This window comes from Egretta garzetta, unplaced genomic scaffold (genome assembly GCF_000687185.1).
Source record: "Egretta garzetta isolate BGI_Z169 unplaced genomic scaffold, ASM68718v1 scaffold471, whole genome shotgun sequence".
In the NCBI taxonomy this organism is placed as follows: domain Eukaryota; kingdom Metazoa; phylum Chordata; class Aves; order Pelecaniformes; family Ardeidae; genus Egretta; species Egretta garzetta.
Genome location: NW_009258629.1, coordinates 942043 through 957198, shown reverse-complemented (window position 1 = coordinate 957198; position 15156 = coordinate 942043). Strand labels below are relative to the sequence as shown.

Below are 15156 nucleotides of genomic sequence, written 5' to 3'. Positions count from 1 at the left end.
ATGTGAGATTTGTATTTCCACAAATAACCACGTGCTTGGAAAGCTTAGTAATTGGGGGGAAAAAAAAAGTGGGGGTGGGGATGATTAAAAAGCAAATTACAAGTTTGTGTATACCCAGGTAGATAGTCATTAGAACCATGAATGTTAAACCTCTTAACAGTAGTTGCACAATGAGGAATTGCCTTAAGGAATTTTAATTTCCGCACCCTAAAATTGAGGCACATCAGATCTGTTTAAAATATTCGCTGTAGCATCTTTGCACCTCATCCCCTCTGCAGCAACATTCTTATTTTAAAAAAAAGCTATGAGAACAGTTTTAATGATGCTGAGCACAAAAAGAAACAAGTGTCAGGCTACAGGAGCATCCAGTTGCATTTTGTGGAGAGTCTGGCATTGGGACAGCTAAGGGAGGAAACTGCAGTCAAGTATGAAGATAGGTCTGTTGGAAGTTCTTAAGTAGGCAAAATAATGTAGGACAAAAGCAGGAGCTAGACATTGTCAGCTTCTGATCTTCTGGCATATAAATAGTAACTGAACATGTAGTTCTTTGTTATGAAGCAGAAAATTTTCTCTATCCTGGGTGCTTATGGGGATGGGGAAACATTTCAGTACCAGCTGGACAGCTGTGTGTCACGCTAGCTGCAGCGACATTTCTGGAGAGCAGCTGTTTGGAGTCAGGCTAGGGAGTTGAGAAATAATTCTGAAAAACAGTTGGTTTGCATTTGAGCTAGTGTTGAATCCTGTTTCTGCTACAGTCCTTACCAGCAAGGCACCAACAGCTGCTGCAGCGCTCTTGTGCTCTGCTGCTTCTGCTGTTCTGTCCCATTCTTATGCAGCAGGGGCTATAACTTGGAGACAAAGTAGATAACAGTATTCTGCAGCATCTTCCAGCAACTTGAAGGTTTAAAGCAGCTGCTTTACAAAATTAAGGGCTGCCAGATGCTCAAATGACTCTTAGCAGGGCATTCAGGGCTACCGAAGACATCAGTAAGGACAAAAGCATTTTCCAAGATCTGTGAAACAATCCTGTTGTTAGCAACAGAGAGAAAGCAAATGAGAAAACGGGAAGTAAAGTAACATCATGGTCTCTTGAAATTTGACAGGATGCTTTTTGACACCTTTGTCTTCCTAACAGACCAGGCATGAAGGGAGAGAGGCTATCAAGTATTGTGGGATGCCAAAATTCAGAATAAGACATTATGGGAACAGTGAGACCGGTTCATGTTTAAACACATAACTTTTGGGCATGTATTAGAAAGAAATGCTGATATTAACAAAACCCAAATAAACACGCTTTTATCAAGGGATCTTTTTGTTTGGTTTTGTTCCAGTCATTTGTTCCAGAGCTGCCATTGATCACCTACTACCTAACAGGAGTGTGACGTTCCCTTTTGGCAGCATTATGGGTGCATATCTTAAATTGCTTCTGTTGTGTTGTCTAGCAGTAATGTACTTGCACCTGACACGGCACCAGGATGACAGGGTGTTCTGGTTTGGTACATGAGTTTTAGACCTGCCAATTGTTATAGTAGCTTTCTTGTCAGCCTTAGTTTGTGTGTTCCCAGAGCAATGTACAGTAATACAGGCTCTTCTGTGCACAGATGCACTTGCATCTTGGTTCATATGATCTTACTGAAGTGTGCAGGGACAGATTACAATGCTAAACATGCAGCCCGATGCAGAGGTGTGTTGCTATGACTTGATTGCAGCAGGTGCCTTTAGGCACTGAACACAGTTACAGGTATGTGACCTTGAAGGCTGATCCTATGCCACAGCTCAGGCATAAGACAAATTAACATCTTTGATGTGCTTGGCTGAAAGAACTGTAGCACTTGTCAGCTTAGAGTGCAAGGTGCCTAGCATTGAAATCTGAGTGCTGAACTCCTGGTAAAAAAAAAAAAAAATAAAGTTAGGAACTGAGTTGTCAAGCATTGCTTTTGAGTGGTCCTATTCCCCATAGGTAGAACACTTTCCAGAAATTACAGGATCTTGGCTATGAAGATTCCGTGCAAGTAAAACCTTCACCTGGTGATATTTTTCTTTTCCTTTCTTCCAGTCATTTGTCCAAGTGCGGCTAGCAGTCACCCACCACAGAACAGGAGTGTGATGTTCTCTTCTGGCAACTATACAGGTTTTGAACTCTTTGAGGAGTGGTGGAACAAATCACAAACAGTACCGTTTTACCTGATTGCTGTTCTTCTACCCCTGCTAAATCTGAAGTCTCCATCCTTCTTTGCAAAGTTTAATGTCCTTGGTAGGTAACAAATACTATTAAAGCAGTGGTTCATTACAGCTAAAATGTATAGAAAATAGTGAAAGCTACTTCAGTGAGTAGAAACCTGTAAGATCATCAAGTCCAACCATTAACCTAGCACTGTCAAGTCCATCACTAAACCATGTCCCTAAGTGCCATGCCTACATGTCTTTTGAATACCTCCAGGGATGGGGAATCCACCACTTCCCTGGGCAGCCTGTTCCAATGCTTGACAACCCTTTTTTTTCTTCTTCCTTGAGAGAAGAGACCAACACACACCTGGCTACAACTTTGTGTCAGGTAGTTGTAGCGAGTGATAAGGTCATCCCTCAGCCTCCTCTTCTCCAGGCTGAACAACCCCAGTTCCCTCAGCCACTCCTCCTAAGACTTGTCCTCCAGACCCCTCACAAGCTTCATTGCCCTCCTCTGGACACACTCCAGCACCTCAATGCCCTTCTTGTAAGGAGGGGCTCAAAACTGAACACAGCATTTGAGGTGCGGCCTCACCAGTGCTGAGTACAGGGGAAGGATCACTTCCCTACTCCTGCTGGCTACACTATTCCTGATACAAGCCAGGATGCTGTTGGCCTTCTTGGCCACCTGGGTGCACGCTGGCTCATATTCAGCCAGCTGTTGACCAGCACCCCCAGGTCCTTTTCCACCGGGCAGTTTTCCAGCCATTCTTCCAGTAGTTTGCTGGCAGGCAACACTGTGCCTCAGAGTGGTTCATTGGTTGATTTGTTAATCATCCACAAGCTTTCACACCCTGCTTTGCTTGAGTCTTACAGCTAATAGGGAGTTAATTTTTTTTTTCCTTTGGTCCTTTGATAATCCTGTAAAACAAGTTCCACTATATTTACAACAGGTTTTCCCAAACACGTACTGCTATACAGCATTTGATGCATACTACCTTGGCACAAACAGTCAGGCATACCCTTCCTCATCTGGTAAACTTTTCAACACAGACGGTTACTTCTAAAGATTAATGGCTTCTGACCTGAAGTAATTTGCTACCAATCAGTTGATTTATTAATAACAACGTCAATCAGTGTAACCTGCTGCTGTGCTTTCCCCCCAGCTCCCAATACCCTGGCCTATTCTGTGCTGCAAGGACAAAAATTTTGACTTCTCCTTGCTTCCATGTCTTGAGACAGAAGACCAAGGCAGGTGGGATTGGTAGGGTGGGTAAAGCCCATGGATGATGGGTGGGATTGGTCACAGTTTATAAACTAGGAGACGTGTGACGGCATAGCATTGAAGCCCATGATGAATAGAAAGGGAAAAGGAGGTAAGGATTACAAAACGGGTTGAAAAAGATGGAGGGATATTGTAACGGAGGTAGAGGACAGGAAATTGAGGGTGTAGTTTGTCCTTTGTTCCAGTGTGACACTTAATTAAAGCTTGGTTCTGCCGTTGCTGGAACCACTAAATGAAAACAGACACAGGATCTTGGGTAAATGATAGTGCTTCTGTGTAAAAAGTAAGGTTTTTATGTAGACTAGATGTAAGATTAGGGATAATAAAATATTTTGTCAAGTGAGATCTAGCCATAACTGTTAACCTGTTTTTAAAACAAGCACTTTATTGTGGGCAACTATTTTTTTTATTTGAGAACGTGAATATGAAAATACGAAATTTTTCTTAACTTCGGTAGATTATTATGTGTTGTAATTTAACCTGGCAGGCAGCTAAACACCACACAGCCATTTGCTCACTTCCCCTCCCCAGTGGGATGGGGGAAAGAATCAGAGAAAAAAAAAAAAATAAAACCTGTGGGTTGAGATAGAGAGAGTTTAATAAAACAGCAGAGGATAATAATAATGACAAAAGAGTATACAGAACAAGTGGTGCACAGTGCAATCGCTCACCACCTGCTGACAGATGCTCAGCCTGTCCCCGAGCAGTGATTGCTAGGACAAGAAAAAATGGAAGGTAATTTTTGAGATGCTGAAATGAATCTTAATAGAGCACTTTTACTTATCTTTACACCTACAGAAACATAAATAATTTGGAAACTACAGAATATTTTAGCTGTTAAGCTGATCCTCAAGTACAGAACCTTATATCTTCCTAATTCCTTGCTTATGCTTTGTGTAATCAAATGATAATTTCTTCAATTTATTTTTTAACCTTGGAGATATTGCTAGAATGAAATGATATCTGAATCTGTATTCTAAACTGTAAAAAAGGTGTTTCTTTGTCTTTACTTACAGCCTGTTCTCTAGCGACTAGGTGTCTTACTGGCAAGGAGGTTGCATCTCAGTAGCCTTAATTACTGTTGCACAGTTTCCTTCAATTTTTAGGTAGTTACTATTCTGCGTTTATATCTTTCAAATGGCAGGAGCCAAGATCATATGCTTTCCATCCCACATTCAGACACAGCAAGGCATTTATACCCATCTATGATCTTATCTGTAGTCCTGCAGCTGTGCAGAGTATCACTGCGTGCCTCAACCAATGAAGTGGCATGCAAATCCAGAGTTATGGTCAAGTTTATCCAAGGTTATGATCAAGACAAGGTTTAAATCAGTAGTGCTCAAATGTCACTATCAGCTTCTACCTCCCAGTGTAAAGTTTACAATTGCGATAAACTTTCATAGCTCATTGGGCCATTTGGTTCAAAAAGTCAGTGACCGAATGGACATTGTGATAGCTGCAGTACTGTGGCTGACTTTTTCTCATGTTAGATTAAAATCTTGACAGCTGAAGCTGGAGCCGGTCTGTTACTGCATAGAGATCTCCCTAACTGCCCAGCACCAGGGATTACAGGGTGCTTCTTCCACTGTCACTAGTGCAGCATCTGGAGAACATTAAACATGCTGAAAGCTTGCATTGAGTGCAAGTGCATTACTCTTTCCTTCTGACCTATGAAAGAAATAAAGAAAAAGAAAATTGAGACCTAGCCTCTGTTTTTAAGAATGAATACCAACCCTAAGTGTTTGGGCTACTGGTAACTAGATGGATGGAGCAGAAATAAAGCACAGCGCAAATAATTTCTACTGCCTCATGGTGTTTGTTTGGCTCTTGTTTTTTCTAGGTACGGTTTCTGTTGTCTACTTAGTTTTTCTGGTTACTGTAAAGGCTGCTCATCTGGGAATCCACTTAGAATACAACTGGTTTACAGAGAATGAATTTTTTGTACCAGGTAAGATAGTTAAAATGCAGTAATGAAGCGTATATATAATGGGTTTAAGATTTTTTTTAAAGCAATTTGTGAATGACTTTCTCATTTACCTTTTAACACCTCTGTGACATAATTAAAGTGAGAAAATGCTGTCTGATATTGCATGTAGAGGCTCAGGAAGGATCCTTTGTGGCAAAGTGACAAGGAGTCCCTTTCCCAGTGATGTTCCTTAATTAGGAGAGAGTATCCACACTGTGGAGGAGTGCCCATCAGAGGTATCTCCAACGTAGATCATGAGACAGGAAGCTTGCCTTAGTCTTCTTTCGCCTATGCTATAATAAGTTCCATCTGCACCATTTTCAGATGATGCATATTTCGATAGCAGTTACAAATGACAAAATGGAGACAGACTGACTGGTAAAGGTGCTGTTAAGTTCTCCATATGCTGCCTTGCTTAAATGAAATAGCTCATTCACTGTAATTAACAAGTACAATTTTTCTGTACTTCTCAATCTATCTCAAGTTTTAGTCCGTAATCTTAGCTCTTCTCTTTTAAACACCCATTAGCTCTCCGATATGTTTCTTGTCTTTCTTGAATGTTGTTTTAGTGGCTGTTTGTTCATTCAAAACTACTGTTGCAAATTACTGTGTGAGATGTCACAGTCATGACCAATGGTATTGCATGAATGGATAGCCTAAAGAGATAATTTTCTTATTTTAGGAGGCTTGGAATGAGAGATCTGGGGTTAGGTCTTAGCTGTTTTTTCCCAATCATATATGATAGGCAAAGCTGTATGACCAGTTAGCTCCAAGGAGCTGTGTCCTGTACTATTGAATTGTATCACTCCTTCTGTTCTTAAAAACAAGAGTATTTTGTCCTTTAAAAGTTACAAAGGCAAAATTCAGAGATATGCACCTTCTTAGGGTTTATTTTGTGCATTTTTACTTTCCCAGTCACAATAAGCACTGCACTAACAGTTCTACACATGGGTTGCAAACTATTGTTAGGTCCAATAACTTAAAATTGGAGAAGAAAACAAGGATAACTTAAAACATTAGAATCACAGAATTCTAGAATGTTTTAGGTTGGAAGGGACCTATAGAGGTCATCTAGTCTAACCCCCCTGCAGTGAGCAGGGACACCTTTAACTAGGGTGGGTTTTGAATTACTGTAGCAAGATAGAGATCAAAAAAAAAGAAACACCAGAGTTGTTTCATGTTTCTAGTAGAATCTTGTCTAATTTGTGGAATCGTGGTAACACACTGTGGCAGCAAGAGTGAGTAAACTGCAGCTATTTGAGTAATGTTACTGATAGGAAATTCAACTGATTTAAGTGTGTTCACATCACAATTGTAGTAGTCTTGCAGCTACTTATTCTTTGTCTTCCACCACTCCCTTTGGGTTGGATTCAGCTCTCTAGTTGAGCTGAAATTGATCTGGCATGATAATAAGCAGAATAAACAGCTTAGCTAGTGTATTCCACATACGTGTGGCAAAGAGGTCTGCTCAAACCCCTGTATTTCCCTTCTTCACTCCCCAGCCCCTAGCTATTGTCAATTATGTTTGTTCATTTTTCCATAACTGCTGAAGGTCATTCCTTCCTCATCTCGGCCAGGCATTCAGAACCCTATTTCAAGATCTGAAGGATGAGAAACAAGTGAAAGGCTATGTAAAACAGTTTCTTCAGCTTGGTCATGTCACCAAGAAAAAAAAAATAAATTATTGTCCTTTCTGGCTGAGTCTTCAAAGCCAGGCAATTTTTGCTGAATATGACTGTGTGCAAGACCAAAACAGAACTGGATTATCTTCATAATTCCCGAAGAATCCTCCTGACTGCTGCAGCATAACTACAAACTTCTAGATGGATGTAGGTAGTTCTGAAATAGTGCTATCTATGCTATTTATTTTCTTCCATCACTGCCTTTACTTTTAGGCAGAATTTCTGGACTAACAGAACTTTTATCTCCAGTGTAAAAATTTGGATTTCAAAGCATTGGATGATTAGCATCTGCATTAATGAGCTAATTTAGTTGGTATGGCGTTATTCTTAATGCTATCTGTAAGTAGAAATGATACTCAAGCATGTAATGCTCAGTCAGTAGATAGACTGCAGTGTTTGGTCTTGCTCCATTGCAAGCATGGAAACGTGGTTTTAACCTGAGCTGCCCCAGCAGACAGTCTTCAACTGTCTACATGGCCTCATACCTACAGACTCTCCCTCAGAGTGCAGGAGAAAATTTGCCCAAACTACGGTTCACCAGCAAACCCATGTAAACTGGAAACCAGCCTAAGTCTAAGAAATCAGGTTTTAAGCATCTTGAAGTTCAAATCCAAGACCTGTTATGCAGTCCTAGTGTAAAATGAGTTATAGTATGACACATGTGCCGCAGGTCACTAAGAAGTGGAGCACCCAGTAGTTTGATTATTTTGCCAATGCGACTAGTACTGCTAGGAGGTAGACAAAGCATGCAGCTAATGCATACAAATCCAGCTACTACTGATTGTTGTAGTAATGGTGGAAATGCAGTGCTGAAAGAGATTCCGAATCTGTCAGTTTGATTTTTATTATTGAGATTGAAGTAGTGGATGGAAAACAACCCCAAAAGTCGCTTGCACTCTCAATTCTATCAGTAATGTGTCATGATAGTTAGGTATGGAAGATACAGTGAATCCAGCCCTAGGGAAGGCATATTCTCTTAACCTGGATGAGCCCTTCACTAATTGCCTAGGGTGTGCTTACCTTGCTGACTTCATAGTACTAGAGAAATCTGGTTTAAATATATTTGCATGGAGCTCTCTGTGGTTTGATATGTAAGGGTTTGTGAGCCTCTGATGAGTGTTCTGCTATACTGCTGGATGCTCTCCAGAAGCTGAGTTAGCTCAGGGATCTCTAATTGCTGTTAACGCTCTCGAGAGTACCTATATCCTTACATAATACCAACAAAGATGGTGCTTTAATGAAGTTACGCATTGGTGAATTCCTAGACCAGTTGCAGCGCTTCCAGAAACACAATCATGGGAACATAATCCTTCAAGTATTAAAAGAAGCAGAGCAATCCTATTCCCGTGGAGACAAAAAATAAATAAATCTATCATAGATGCTGTGAGGTGTATGATAAGACAGGAAGTTGCTCTGCCTTTCTTTATGCCCTGGTTTGTAAGCAGAACCTCTTAAACATCTTCAGATCTCATTTTTCCTCTAGTGGCGTAAGTGACTTCTTAACAACAAAAGATGCTTAGAGAGCAAATGATTCCTTCCCCTGATCTCTGTGTTCAGGGACCAGTAGATACACAGCCTCACTGCAATCAATTCCTGCCTCAAAAATGCTTTCCAGTTAAACTGTTGAGAAGCAGAAAAGCTTGTTTGTGTAAATTCTAGATTAATGTAATGATCTTTGATGGTTGGAGTCTCTCAAGCAGCTTTGTTGGAGAGTGTGTTATATGGTAACCACTGTCTTCATCTGATTAAATGTCTGCGTTGGCTATGGTCAAAGGTAAGATAGATTGTCCCATTTCAATGTGAAGGTTCACATTTCTGCCAGTAGACTCCACAGCGGTGTGTATGTCCTCTGTATTTTGGCATTGTTTGTTGCAAAGTAGTAAGTTATTAATGCTTTTTTTTCCTCCCTTAGAGTTTAGAATTCTGTTCCCTCAGCTCACGGGAGTTCTGACACTTGCCTTCTTCATCCACAATTGTGTCATCACACTTCTTCAAAACAACAGGAATCAAGAAAACAATGTAAGTAATTTCACAAGACTGTACTGATTTTTATCTAGATTGTCAGGTGACACTGATTTTTTCCTGTCCACTTCTCTTGAAATCAATTGAGGGACTGTAATAGCTTCAGAAAAGGTAACTCGCTCTTGTGATCTGATAAGAAAACAGTTATAGATACTTGTCACTGGCTGCCAAGGAGTAACAGATGCATTACGCATTTATTCAAATTAAAGTCTTGAGGAGTGTCCCAGACTTATTTGTGGTCAGGCTGGTATTACATGGCCAAATTACACACAAGAGATTGAAGGCTTGACAATGTTGTAAGACTCTAGAAAAACTTGACCAATTTTAGAATTAAAAATTCTGGAGAATATTTGGCATGGGACTAATTTTGGCAGGGGACTAATTCTGGCAGAAACCTGAACAGTAATGTTGGGGTCTAGATAATATCTTTTCTCAGAGTTGCTTCAGTAGTTTTGTGTCACAATCCAAGTCAAGGTTCATATGGAAAACTGGCCTTATTAGGAAATGCTCAAAAGTTGAACCCTGGTTTGGGGACCTTTGTGATACGTAGCCTTTAGACTGGTCATTTGCCCTTGAAGTTATGCACTGCTCATCCAGATGGAACTGCATTCTTTCTTAATATCTTCCCATTATAAAATACAAAATGGAGTGAACGTGATACAGAGTTAAGAGTCCTAGAGTACATTTTCACTGTAATTGCAACCAGAATGGTTGAGGTTGGAAGGGACCTCTGGGTGTCATCTTGTCAAACTCCTCTGCTCAAGCAAGGCCACCAAGAGCTGGTTGCCTACACAACATATCAGAAAAAATATATCTGATTTGATTATTCATAGGTGAAGTGCAGGTTATGTGCCAATGCAGTGAGATGACCTTTTGCTTTAGTAATCTGCATAGTTCCTTTTTTGTCCCTGTGAACCAAGGCCAGCTTGCAAGTGACCACCTCTGCAAAGGAGTCATGAATTCTCCTCCAAGAGAGCTTCTTGGGGTTTATGGGCATTTCTGAAAATAGTTTAACAACTGGAGAGGGGTTAGTGGAGCTCTAGAGAAAGAAAACCAAAGTTTCTTCTCAGTTTTCTTAATAAAATCTAACAATGTGGAGAAGGGCAAGATTTTCTCTTTGGCTGTGACTTTCAAATTCTAAAGGGATGATCACTCCAACAATCAGCTCTGTATGCAGAGAAGGCCTATTGTTTCCATGCCACCTTCAAGACTTTTCCTGTGGCTTTTCTCCCTCCATTTACATTGGAGAAGCAATCAGCTGCAAAGAGCAGCAGCTGTAATCTCCTCCAGCTTTCTTTTCCTGTGTTGAGGAAGAAAGTCCTGCCTGCATTTGAATCAGCTTTTCTGAATGCCCTCACTGGAGCTTAAATTGAATGTCCAGGTCAGCCATAGCATGGGTCTCAAGCCCTCGACAAGACTCTTGCATTCCAGAAGAGCATTCAAATCACATGGAAAGAGCACCTTTAAGTGTGGCAGGACAGGTTTATAATGGGAAACCAAATCTGTGCATAGTTCTTCTAGGAGTTTTACTTGGCTAGAGATTTCCTTCCCTGTTTGTAGCTGCACAGGAGCCTTTTACCTAGGATTCCCAGTGCTTTGCAAATGTTAATGAAGCACTGATGCTCTTGAAGAGCTAATTGCTTTGTGATATTTCACTAAGCTGCTGGACTTAGTGGGAGGTTTACATATGTATAAGGGTCTCAACTTCTGTCATAAATCACAGCGTTAAGGGTGTTTTTTCCTATGCATTTACATCAACAAAATGCTTTCTTGTATCAGTATCTCATGGGGAGTCAAATGGAAGATCCACTGTTCTATGGATTGACCTGTTAACATGTCACTTCCATAAGTTCTGTGAAAAGGCATAGAACTTGGCAAGCTGGAAAAGTCCTGTTTTAGCTTTGAACAAAACTTGCTGAAACTAGTGGTCATAAGAACAACTCTTTGGGGAGGTGGAAAAAAAGTAAGAGAAACAATAACATTCCTTTTATGGAGTCAGAAATCCAAAACAATAGCAGCTTCCATTCTGGTCACAGGCATGTATCCCTGCCCAAAGCTAAAACATACATAGGGGGAGGATTCCTCTGGCTGCTATTCCAGTACAGGGGTGTGGGTGTGAGAAGAGCAGTGCACTGCAGCAAGCCGAGTGTCAGCAGCGCAGCTGGGAGAAGCCCTGTGAGCAGGCTTCTTAGTCTGCAGTTCAAAGCTGAGCTCCCTGTTCCCATCTCCCACTGCTGCCCCCTTGTATTTATCAGTGTAAGTTGTTGTGTACTGCACAATCAACTGGTTTGGAAACTGCATAGAAAACTAACACAGCCACAAAAAGGTGATTTGTTGGGGGTTTTGTTTGGTTTTTTTTTCTGATTCACATCTGTGATCTCATTCCCTGAGCAACTGTACAAATGCTGCACAAGCCCGAAGCATGATCTACAGGCATGGATGTGCTATTGCTGTCTGCTAACAATTGCTTGTGCACCTACCTCAGGAAAAGACTGGGCGTGGGGAGATGGTTTTTGTCCAGGTGCTAACTGCAAAAGGCATGGAGCTGTGGATGGTTCTTGTTTTCTGCAATGTTGAAATGCTGTTTATTCCCTGTAAACAGAGTGAGCTTCCATTGATGCTGCCCTACCATTGGTTTCTCTTTCCAGCCAAAATTATACACAGCATTATGCATCTTGGTGAAGCACTTTTTTCTGTTATCCTGTTAAATGTTTTCACTTGCCCTTGATGCTTGAACAGGTGGTCTGTTTTTATGATATGGATCAGAGTCCTGTTGAGACAGGGACAGCATCTCTCTCTTAAGAAGTGACCCATCTAGAATGAGATGATCAAAAGGCACTTCTTCCAATGTGGTAATAATTACAAAGTACTGATACAGGCTTCTCCATTCAAGAAGCAACTCTATGAACAGCTTTCACTGTGGTACTGAGGAAAAAATGAACTATTTTCTCAGTGGCATGCAACAGGGAAAACGAGGCCTGAAAATTGCCTTGTCTTTTCAGCATCACATAGGAAATATCTGTAGAGCCGCAGGTCCAGCCTGCGCCTGGGTACTAAGTCTATGAGTGTGATATAATGTCTTGTACTTTCAGAGTTTCCTTTGTTAGCTCCACATGATTTATCAGACTCATCCTTTTATTAGGAGGCTGATTTCAGCCTTCATTCTGCTGCTGCTGGCAGCCTCAGTCACCCAGTTTTCTGTTCTTCCAGAGGCACTTTTAACACTTCGTTCTGTGCATCTGACCAGAAAAGCTCCTGGTCAGCAGTAACTGCAGTTAACGTGTTCTCCAAGTTCCACCTCAAAATCTGCCTGTTAGTTCAGGTGTACTTGACAGGGGCTTGGCAGGTGACAAGCTGTGATTCTTATGGACTGTGACCTGCATGTTATCTTTAAGACTTCCCTTCCACTCTGATCCCCCAAATACTTCCTCCTTTCAATCATTTTTTCTACATTTGAAGCCTAGACTATAAACTCTAGGTATGAGGACTGCTGTATTCTTTATGCTTAGGCAGCTTCCACCACAGTGATGTCCATTCTGAATATAAGCAGCTTAATATAAAATTTAAAATAGACAAATGCGATTATTGCTCTGTTACTTAAAATTAATCCTTTTATCTTTCTCAGTGTGTCCTTTGGTTTTATCTGGAATTATGCTGTCTAAACAGTATTTATAGTCAAGGTCTTTAGGGAGTGAACCCTGGTCTCCTGAAGCGTAATGAAAAGTAATCAGAAGATGTCCTGTTATATACACAAACACACGCTCTTCTACAAAGACAACAGCCTCATATGCAGAAGCAGATGTGTGCAAGGGAGCTGATGGATGTTTAAGGAAAAATAAATTCAGGTTTCAAGTTGTCTTTCTCTTCTTGTTGCTTATGGAAATAAAAATCTGGGTATTCCTTGTGTGGTGACAGCACCTGAAGATGAGGGTCTATTGTGTTACATGCTGTAAAAACGCATTATCAAAATTACAGTACAGATTAAAGCACACACCCTTAATAACTCTAGGAACATGAATTGTTTAGTGTAATCAGAGGAAATACCACAGCAGGTCTCTACCCTTAATCAGGTGTAGTCCAAAGGAAGCAGTAAGAATTTAATTTCAGATTGCTTGCCCTCACAACTGCAAGTACAGTGTGCACAGCAAAAACAGTTTTACAGTTGGTTCCAGAGCTTAATGTAGACTGAGTACAAATAACAACTGCAAGTTATTATGCTGTCCTTATGCATGAGGAATACACCTAAAATACCAAATTTAAAGCAAATGAAAACAGGTTTTGTCAGTTGATGTGCCTTAAGAAGGTCTTGGGTACATTTCGAAAAATTGTCCGAGTCCTGTCTTCAAGAACTGAGAGTCCATGTCTCTGCAAAACCACCTTACCCTGATTAGTCTCTGGCTCCTGCAGTTAATGGAAGTTACTCATAAATGCCTATAAGAAATCTGGATGCTCAGATTTAGTATTCTTAAAATCACTTTTTAGGATGGGCACTGGTGCTTTTGAAGATGTAGCTGTTACATAAAATCCTGTACAGCTTCTCAGGTCACTGAGGAGAAATTCTGGGAATAATTTAAATAAAGTGCTATTGCTCAGTCCCTGGTGGAGGTTGGGAGTCCTTACTCAGTGACCCAAGAGAGTGAAGACTAGAGAAGGATCTTCTAGCTGCATGCAACTGGTCAGCAGGAGGAGGAGGTTGCAGCTGGAAGCGTGCAACTGCCGGGGGCATCAGGGCCACCCTGGGGTACATCATGTCAGATGAGAAATATCATTGGCCTCTTGCAGGCTGATGGGAAAAAGAGATCAATCTTCTACCCCAAAAGCACTGGCAAAATGAGTAGGAGATTCCAGTTCCCTCCCCAAACGCTGGCTTCCTTCTGAACTTCCCTGGAAGCTCATAATCTAGCATTCTGTACTTTCCTCGGGGACTGCCTTGCCCTTCGAAGACCCCAGAAAGGTATAGGATATTCTGCTTTTGTCAAGGAGGTAGTGAGAAGAAACACTTAGGGAAACATTTCCATGCTCATATATGATCAAGCTTTGCCTATACTCAGTGAGCTGGCTGGAGGCCATTAATTACGATCCTGGTCTGGAAGCCATATAGCCCTAATAATTTGGTACTGTGCCTGAGCTACTAAGACTTGCTCCTCAGTCATGGGAAAACAGGCTCATGTATTGAAGCATTACTAGTAATCCTTTAAGAAGCTGATTGTTAGCAGCAGCTGAACAAATGGTTTGCTATAAGGTAATGAGTGTTTTGTAGTGTAGCATAAGCTTATACAGAATATAGTTACTAACTAGAATCAAATGGTCTCCCACTTTATTTTAAAAAAAAAAAAAATTTATGTAGAAGAATAACCCACTAAGTACATTGCTATGAGGTCACTCTGATGCATGTGTGGATTCTGCAATTTCATAAAGGACTTGAATAGTAAATGTTGCTAAAATATTTTAATTATTTTTCTGTAGTTGAGAATCTTTTTATATATTAGATACTCTACAGTCAAAATTGTCAGAAGTCAACACTGAATTTAAAGTTTAAATCCATATTTAGGTATATGTAATATAGTTAAATATAGATTTATGACCCTAGCTTCAGCACTCTCCTAAAAATATTTATTATTTAGTGCATTTATGTGGGGAGTTGCAGAAATTCAGATAGGTAATTTCAAATGAGAGTCATTGTAAAATACAGTGCTAAAGCTAAAGGACATATATACCTCTATGCCTGCCTATGTCTTTCTGGTTTATTTGTGTTTTATTTATACTTTTTATTTAATGGTGTATTAGCTATGTCTTCCATTATCACGCCATTCGTACAGAAGCCTGATGTATTGGTTTCTGGCTTGGAGCTCGTGTGTGTGGATCATCCTCTTAGAATCATAGAATCATAGAATGTTTTGGGTTGGAAGGGACCCCTAGAGGTCATCTAGTCCAACCCCCCTGCAGGAGCAGGGACACCGCTAACTAGATCAGGTTGCTCAGAGCCCCGTCCAACCTGGCCTTGAATGCTTCCAGGGATGGGGCCTCCACTGCCT

At 40.8% G+C, this 15156-nt stretch overlaps 1 protein-coding gene across 1 annotated transcript in view; it reads left to right on the top strand.

Annotated features, from left to right (window-relative positions):
* Positions 1 to 15156, top strand: part of SLC38A9 (solute carrier family 38 member 9) — a 42723-nt gene that overhangs the window by 13364 nt on the left and 14203 nt on the right. The window contains exons 8-10 of the mRNA XM_009648258.2: positions 2057 to 2254; positions 5292 to 5399; positions 9012 to 9118. Of these exons, the coding sequence (XP_009646553.1) occupies positions 2057 to 2254; positions 5292 to 5399; positions 9012 to 9118 (413 nt within the window). The remainder of the gene's footprint in view (positions 1 to 2056; positions 2255 to 5291; positions 5400 to 9011; positions 9119 to 15156) is intronic.